Source organism: Tamandua tetradactyla, assembly GCF_023851605.1.
Source record: "Tamandua tetradactyla isolate mTamTet1 chromosome 22 unlocalized genomic scaffold, mTamTet1.pri SUPER_22_unloc_4, whole genome shotgun sequence".
In the NCBI taxonomy this organism is placed as follows: Eukaryota; Metazoa; Chordata; class Mammalia; order Pilosa; family Myrmecophagidae; genus Tamandua; species Tamandua tetradactyla.
Window position 1 is genome coordinate 177,489 of NW_027518254.1, and position 8,850 is coordinate 186,338.

Here is an 8,850-nt window from a genome sequence, read left to right on the forward strand (position 1 = left end):
TAAACTAATCAAGACCCACCTTGAATGGATGGAGTCTCATCTCCTTCTAGTCAAGGCCACACCCACAATTGGACAAACCACATTTCCATGGAGATAATGTAATCAAAAGTTTCTGCCCTAGAGCATTGAATCAGGAATAAAAGAAACAGTGCCTTCACAAGACTGGATCAGTATTAAAGCATGCCTTTTCCGGGGTACATAATATTTTCAAACAACACGGTCATAGCTTAAGTTTTGTTTAATTTTACTATCCTTCTATCATGCTCAAACACTGTTACTTAGAATAACATGGAAACCCTTTCATTCATTTTCATGCTCTTGGCTCTTAATTCATTTCTATGCGTCTTAGTTTGCTAATGCTGCCAAAATGTAATATACCAGAAATGTGTGGTCTTTTATAAAGGGGATTTATTAAAACACAGTTTTACAGTTCTAATGTCATTAAAATGTCAAAACTTGAAGCATCCATAGGAAGATACCTTGACTCAAGAAAGGCCAATGACATCTGAACCACCTCAGTCAGCTGGGAATACACATGATAGGTATCTGCTAGTCCTTTGGCTCCTGGTTTCAAACAGCTTCCCAAGTGGCATTTTCTTTCTGAATCTCCAGATGTTTCCTTCTGTGTTGTTTCTGAGATTTTTCCAAAGTGGTTCCCTATTAAAGGAGTCCATTAAGTAGACTAAGACTCACTTTGAAACCACCTTACATCTCCATAGAAACCACCAAATCAAAAGATCCCACCCACACTTGGATGGATCACATCTCCATGGAAACAATTTAATAAAAAACATCCTACCCAACAATAGGTCTGCCCCACAAGATTAGTTTAGGATAAAGTTCATGGCTTTTCTGGAGACACACAACAGCCTCAAAACAGCATATGACAGTAATATCTTAAACCCTGAATTTGGAGCACAAGAATGCTGTAACAACTGGAAAGCTGGCCTCTAGTCTTAAATCTTCAAAATAGGGCAATTATTATATCATTGCCCTCACAGTACAAAAACTTTCATGATATTTGTTTTGTTTGTTAAAGCTTCTGGAATGAAGTATACAGAGCACGGTTGACTTTTCAATGGGGATTTATTAAGACATCAAGAGAAAGATACCATTTTTCAGGAAACGCTGCTAGGGAGGCACATGACAATGCCTGCTGGTCCTTCTCTTCTGTATTCTGGTTTCAATGACTCTCTTTCCCAGTGTTTCTATGGGATCTCTCTTAGCATCTGTGGATCTATCTCCCTCAGTGAGCTCTCTCCTAGTGGTTCTCTCTAAACTAAATCTCTCACTCACTCTCTCTCTCTATCTTTCTCTCTTCCATTTCTCTCTATTTCTCTCTCTCTGACCACCTCTCTCCCTTCCTCTGGCCCTTCCTCTCAAGGTTCTCTCCAAATGTCATTGCCTTTTATCTTCTCATGAATGATTCCACCTTGAATGGGCTACATCACATCCCAGTTTATACCACCTAATTAAAATGTCCCACCCACAGCAGATTGCCTTTTCTGGGGCATATAACAGCTCCAAATTAATACAATATTTTTCTATCACTTTTATTCAGGATTCATAGTATGTGCACTCTATCACAAATCCACTCCCTGAGAATTGATTCCTATATTTAATTCATCACAAATTATAAAAAATAATGTGTGTTTGGCAAACTAATGTGGCACTATGAAATTATTTACATTCCCATGTCTAGTTGTGCAAGTCAGCATTTTACTTTGTTATAATACTAAAGTTTTGCATGCATTAGACAAGAAAAATACAAATGAAAGTAGGAAAAATACAATGAAATTAAGAAATACATAGTTTGGGTTACAATGACATTTAAAACAGTCATTTATCTCTACTTCTTCCCCTAAAACAATTAAATAAGAGTGAAATTAAAGGGGAAATACCTGGCACTTTTGTATGGTGAGAGTTCATACAAAAGGGGATAGAAGTCCACATCTGCTCTCCACCTCAGGAGAGAAGAACTCACTATCCTTCAGACAGAAGTAGTGGCATTTGGAAGCTGCAGAGTTTGAGGCAGAGAATCATCAACCTGGAGAAAAAATGTTCTATAAAGAGGAATCTGTAGATAAGACCTATACACTGAAAAGAGAGTTCAGATATTATATAATGTGAATCCCTTAATTCCTTCTAAAGATGTTTGAAGAATGCTAATGACTAAGGTAACACTCCACTGAGAGTATCCTTGGGAATGACTTTCTGAAGGAAATTACTTCTTGAAATAACTGATATTTCAGACCCCTTAAAATCCCTTAGCCTTGATCAGTGAAGTTAAACTGCTCACAAGCTTAGTCCATGCTCATTGTACTTCCAATACATTTCCTACTGTTAATATTGAAGATAAACTTAGGGTCCTATCATGTGTTTGTGGAATGTTTCTAATTTTTATGCAGAATAAAAGAAAAATAATACTGATAGGAAAAGGAAACCAAGAATAAATGAACATTGCAGATAATAGAAGAAAAACCAAAAACTCATATAAATGTTATCACAGAAAAAATAAGGAGAATCCCTCCAATTAAAACATGTGAGATAGTGTCTCCCAAGTTTAGAATGAAAGCGTTCTTAATATGTGAAAATTGTATCTCAGAAATAATATCATGCCACAGAAAAGTTGGAAGAATACAGAGAAGAGGGATAGAGAAATTAAAATTTTAAGAAAAATGTTTGTAAAATAATGTCAATATCAGAAAGAATAATAAAATTCCAGAAAGAGGAAAAAAAAGGAAAGGAAAGAAAATTATCAAAAAGTAAAACAAAAGAAGATTATTCCTCAGAATGAAGGAAATGAATTTTTAAAATGACCAAGTGAGAAGTCAAAGCTATAATCTATAAACATAAATAAAAATATTATACCATGGCACATACTTGTAAAATTCCGAAGTACTGTAAATAAAGAGACTTTTCAAGATGACACAGCAATAAAAAAATTTAAAAAAAATAATTCAACTGACAGTGCATTATAATGGGATGATCTTTTAACACAGATAATTTGACTGGGGTGGAAGGGTGGAGAAATATTCAATATTTATGAAAACCAATTTTCAGCTTACTATCTTCACACAATCAAAGCAAAACTATCAAGGATAAAATTCTTGCTTATCTGGAACATGTGTTTTTTAATTGCTTTGGCCCTTTATTGTAATATTATTATTAATTGTAATATTATTTTGCTGGCAATGGACTTATAGGTATAAATTTTTTTTAAAAAAAGAAAGCCAAAAAGTAATATCTTAATCAGAATAGTTCAACCAATATCTAATGTAGGTTATATAAATAAATAAATATGGTATTATTACATGGAAAAAAATTTATGCTACGCAATTAAATATTCCCAGAAATAGTGTTTTCTCTCACTTCGACCATTGCCTGTGTTGCCAAGCTCATCAACCACACATCCCCACAACAAGAATACTGCGATTACTTCGTGTTCTCAATTCCAGTCAGCTTCCTGGACTTTTATCAGACAATGGTCAAGCTCAAATATACGTTGGCTCATATCACTCTGCTGCTCAAATAATCCGGGATTTTACTCCCCGGCCTAGTACAAACTAAAAATACATCCCATGAATGGCAGTGTCCATTGATGTAACCCTTTTCCTCATTTCCTTTCTCCATCATCTTCTCCTACCCAGCTCTCCCTGGGGCTGCACTGCCCTCTGCTGGTCACCTGGAACCTTCCTTCCTTCCTTGGGGATGGGTTTTTTATGAACCTTCTGCCCGTCACACCATCCTCAGGTAGGGATGTGATGAGCAGATCAGGGGAGGTAATAGAGGCTACTCAAGAAATAAAGACTGGGTGGTTGGAAGCTAGAATTAATTATAGTTCTCTTCTTGAATGTACAAGTTCCTGAGAGAATAAAAAAATCTACATACTGATTCACTAATTACTCAGTGAGATTTTATTATTGGCTGATACTAATTACGAAAGTTGGTGCAGACAAAGATAGCCTATTTTCCCTTCAGAATCAAACAGTTTGATAAATTATCATCCTGGGGCGATGTCCAAGCCCATGGGAGAGCAGTAACGTGTAAAATGATCGCGCTCTTCAGCCCACACTGTCTGCCAACATGGATAGGTAGATTACATGGGCATCATCTACATGCTCAGAGAAATAAACGTGTTCTGTATCTCTACAGAAATGAAGTTTACAACCTCCTTCTGTGCTTGTGGTAATTTCACTTGTCCTGAATCTCAGAAGAAATAAGGACTGGAGGTACAAAAGTAAGTCTTTTTGGTAGAAAAAAAATCATTTTAGATATAACATACCTGAGAAATAAAACAGTAGCTAAATGTCCTTATTTAAACAATAGGGAAAATAAGAAAATATAAAAGGACCATATTAAAATCATATTACTGTCTGGTGTTCTAATTATTTAATGTAGCATTTAGTTAAATAATTAAATTAATTATTTAATTCAGCATCCTTGGGATGAAATACAAAGGGGGAACATATTAAATTTGTCTTTTTCTTAAATATTCCAAAAGAGATTATGTTTTTTAATATTCTTGGCATACTTATAATATCTTGGTTTATAAGTGTATATGATGATTAAGGAGTGTTTCATTTAGCTCAATATGAAGAAAATGGATTCAATATTACATGAAATCACAATAATTAACATGATGATTAATGAAAGTCATAAATAATACATGAAGAAAGTTAAAAACTAATTATGCTGTGTTTAAATATATAATATTCAGCCCTATACTAACATTGATGGGTAACTGAGTCAGAATTACCAAGAACTTTGCTGGAGGTGATTTTTCCTATTTTATTTTCTTCTCACTAAAAGACACAGATAAGTATGGATGTTTGAAATATATGCATGAATGGTCATTAACCTTTCTTTACTCAAACACTCAGGGGAAATGAATAACTTTTTATGATGAAGAATCCACAATATTTTAAACAGAAACAATAGCAGAGATGGACAAAGTCAAATTTTATTATAATAAACATTTTTATACCCCTCAAAATATTTACCCTATTAGAATGGAATACAACCAATTTCTCATTTTTTTCTTTTTAATAAAATCTAGGGATTCCTTTCCTCTAAGAAATTGGAGAATATTAAATTAGAGATATTAAATGATAAATTATTTAATATCACCTCTCTCCCAAACCTAGTAACCAATATTTACTGTTTTCTTTCCATTATCTATGCCATGGAGAGAGAATAAGTATATTTTTAAAAGGAGTTTAAGAGGAGTCCAGTGATAGGCGAATTGTAAAGTATATTCTCAAATATATGATAAATGTACATGAAGGATGAAGAATAAATTCTGAACAAATATAAGGCATCAAACTGTCACTGAAAGAGGAATCATCCAGTATTTCATCACCCAGATGCCATCTGAATTTAGTTCCCATTCTATCTTCCCTTTTCCCCCCTACATAATTGTATAGAAGTGATACAGGAATACAAGGAAGGTGAACTGATTGTGTTACTGACCTGAGACTGTTATAAAATATTTGTAGTATTTCAGATGTGCAGTTGATAATGTCATGTTTTTAATACTTAATAGATAGTAGAAAGAAAGGAAAAGGAGCTTGTGGGGAAAACATAATTATTTAACTTATTAGATATGGGGAAATTTAAATGGGGAAAAAATAAAAAATAGTTGCTGAGCAATGCCAATAATCTCAACCCATATATTGTAGGATATTTGAAAACTACTGTAACTGGGTTACTTATGAAATTCTATGTAGAAGACTGTAAATGAAAATAACTTGGGAATTGTGACAAAGAAACAAAAGAAGCTATTAACTAAATTCTGTACTAAAATTTTGAAATTTGTGAACTGTGCTAAATTGAATGATTTGAAGAGACAATAAGGCTAAAGATTTTATAGGAGTATCCGAGGAAAACTGACAATGAATAATTCGTATTTTTCTCAGAATTATTTACATCTCAAATTCTCAGAAATTATAATGAAATTGTGATTATAATTAACATGGGACAGAATGTAGAGACAGGAAGCTTGGGGAACAATTTAGCTTTTGTTCCTTGGTCAATTCGTATTTACCTAAAGGTTTGGGAGGGTTTTCATAGATCCACATAAAATTTTAAGTCACCAAATATCAACATCTTTCACATAATATTTAAACAATATTTTAATGACAGACTTATTTGAACTTAAACTAAATTTGGTTAAATGAAAGCAAATTAGCTAATAAATGAGTTATGATCAATACACTGAAGACTATGTGCATGGAAGTAATAGTTCAGTAATTCAAATAGGACATTACCATATGTAGAGACCAATTATGATATGTATACTCTTTACTCTTGTGAGATTTGAATTTGTTGATTTTTGTATCTTTCTTTTTGTTTATTGATATTTTGAACATATTATGAATGCAGTAATGAGAAATGAAACGACTGTGACTGAATTTATCCTCATGGGATTTCCTACTAGTCAACATATGTACATTTTGCATTCAATGCTCTTCTCATTCATTTATTTGTGGGCCCTGCTGGGGAATGCCCTCATTATCACGATAATAGCTTTGGACCAGCACCTCAAAACTCCCACGTACTTCTTCCTGAAAAATTTGTCCTGCCTGGATTTCTGCCTCATTTCAGTTACAACCCCCAAAACCATTGTCAACTCCTTGACCCACAACAACTCCATCTCCTTCCTTGGCTGCCTAGCACAAGTGTTTTTTATGGTGTTTTCAGCAACTGCAGAGGTGCTCCTCCTCACAGCAATGTCCTTTGATCGCTATGCTGCCATCTGCCATCCCCTGCACTATGAGGTCATCATGAACATGAGCGCATGTGTGCAGATGGCAGCTGTGTCTTGGGTGGGTGGGTTTCTGAATGCTGTGGTGCACACAGTTGATACCTTCTCCTTCTCCTTCTCTAATGTGGTACATCAGTTTTTCTGTGGCATTCCCCAATTATTAGCTATTACTTGTTCAGAAAATTTAATGAAAGAAATTGTGCCCATCCTCATTACTTCCATCTTGGATTTCTGCTGTTTCATTTTCATCACTGTTTCCTACATCTATATCTTCTCCACTGTCAGGAATATTCCATCAAAAGTAGGCCAGTCAAAAGCCTACTCCACTTGTCTTCCACACTTGGTGGTCATTTTGTTATTTTTTTCCATTGGTTTCACTGCCCATCTAAAGCCAAGTTCAGGGTCCCCTTCTGTTTTTGACATAGTAATTTCTGTGTTCTACACTGTAGTACCCCCAACCTTGAATCCCATCATATATAGTCTAAGAAACAAGGCCATGAAGATGGCTTTTCATATGTTTAGAGAAAGAAGTATCATCAAAAAGTAGAATATATTGTTCTTAATCTTCAATAGCAAGAATAATTTACAAGTTTAAACCTACTATTTAATTCAGTTTTCCTCCAAATTTTATAAGTAAATATTTAAAAGGCAAAAAAAGGGTCACTGCCTCATTAGGTATTTTCATTGAGCAGAGAAATTGCATGTCTCTGTTATTATTAAACTTTGAGAATTCCTAAAGTTATGGATCTTTTTTCCAACCCACTTCTTAAATAGTATTCATGAACTGAATTCTAGATATTTTTATGTGATGAAAATAAGCATATTTGCTTAGAAAAGACAAGTAAACATTATCAATTTTTACCCAAAATAAGAAAAAACAAGTGCACAAACATAAAGCTACTCCATATCTGTATTCTCATATTGTCATTAATTCATATACTAAAACCTTGTAGGATCTTTTGGCTCATTTTTATTTTTTCCCTGTATTCAATGTTTTATTTATATACCACTTTGGTGGATAAGTTGCTTCAAAATTAAATGTGATCATCTTACCACCTCATTTGACTTCTGGGGAGCTGTCTTTCTTTTTATATATTACTTTATGGTTTTCTGTAAAAGGAAAATGGAGAAATGCATGTTAAAAGAGTTTTGTCAGAGAAAATTATCAGAACCCAAGATGTTAGAGAAACTATGATCCAAGTGTCATAATAAAATTAATATTAATTTGATGTTTTATTTTTACTACCATAATTATACTTTCTTATATATTATATACAAAATAAATATATGTAAATATTAACATTTTAAACATCATATTTGTATTTTAAAATAAAACTGTCACCTTTTATTTCTATTATCATTTTGCCTATATTTAAAATTTCTCCCTAATCATCAAAATCATGTTTTGATGGCTTTTGACTGGCTTTCTGCTAGATATCTTGTAACTTTCTCAGTCACTCTTCTACTATTGTATACATGACTTATTCTCATGTCAGAAATTTTGTTGAAGTAACCATGATACTAGATATAAATACTTATTTCCTAAAGCATTTGTGCTATAACTTTAAGGTTATCAATTATTGCTTATTAAATGTCTTGAAATTATTCCCCCAGAGCACATCATAGTTTTAATATATATTAGGCATACAAAACAACATTAAATCAATGAATATATGATTTTCTCACTGATAAATTTTATTTAGATTAATAAAAATTTTTAATTTTTATTTAATTTATCAGTGATAAATTTTATTTAGATTCTGTCAGTTATATTCCAATTTTCATTAAGTATTTTTTCACTTAGTAATATTTCATAAGGATTACTGTAATTTATTATTTGTTCTTCAGGTGGAGGAACATAATTACTCACTGTGTATTATTCTGCATTCTAAGTTGTTCATTAATCTGCTGTGTCATAAAATTTATTGTCAACTTGAATGTGTCTTTAAATGACATAGATATTAAAATTGCTTCATATAAATATTGTTCATCTCTAATTATCCCTTTAATTACAGCTTTGTTTACATAACACAGCTTCTGAGAATGATAACATTAAATCTGTCAAATTATTTCTTTATGAGTTT

General features: G+C 32.8%; 1 protein-coding gene across 1 annotated transcript; it reads left to right on the plus strand.

The window, feature by feature from the left end:
- Nucleotides 1-6,386: 6,386 nt before the first annotated feature.
- On the plus strand, nucleotides 6,387-7,313 carry LOC143673022 (olfactory receptor 14A16-like). Its single transcript, XM_077147408.1, has one exon. The coding sequence runs from the start codon at nucleotides 6,387-6,389 to the stop codon at nucleotides 7,311-7,313; it is 927 nt and encodes a 308-aa protein (XP_077003523.1).
- The last annotated feature ends 1,537 nt before the right edge of the window (nucleotides 7,314-8,850 follow it).

What these genes read in the sequence shown, in the direction of transcription:
- LOC143673022 (XM_077147408.1), top strand. Translation starts at nt 6,387, where the DNA reads ATGAGAAATGAAACGACTGTGACTGAATTTATCCTCATGGGATTTCCT.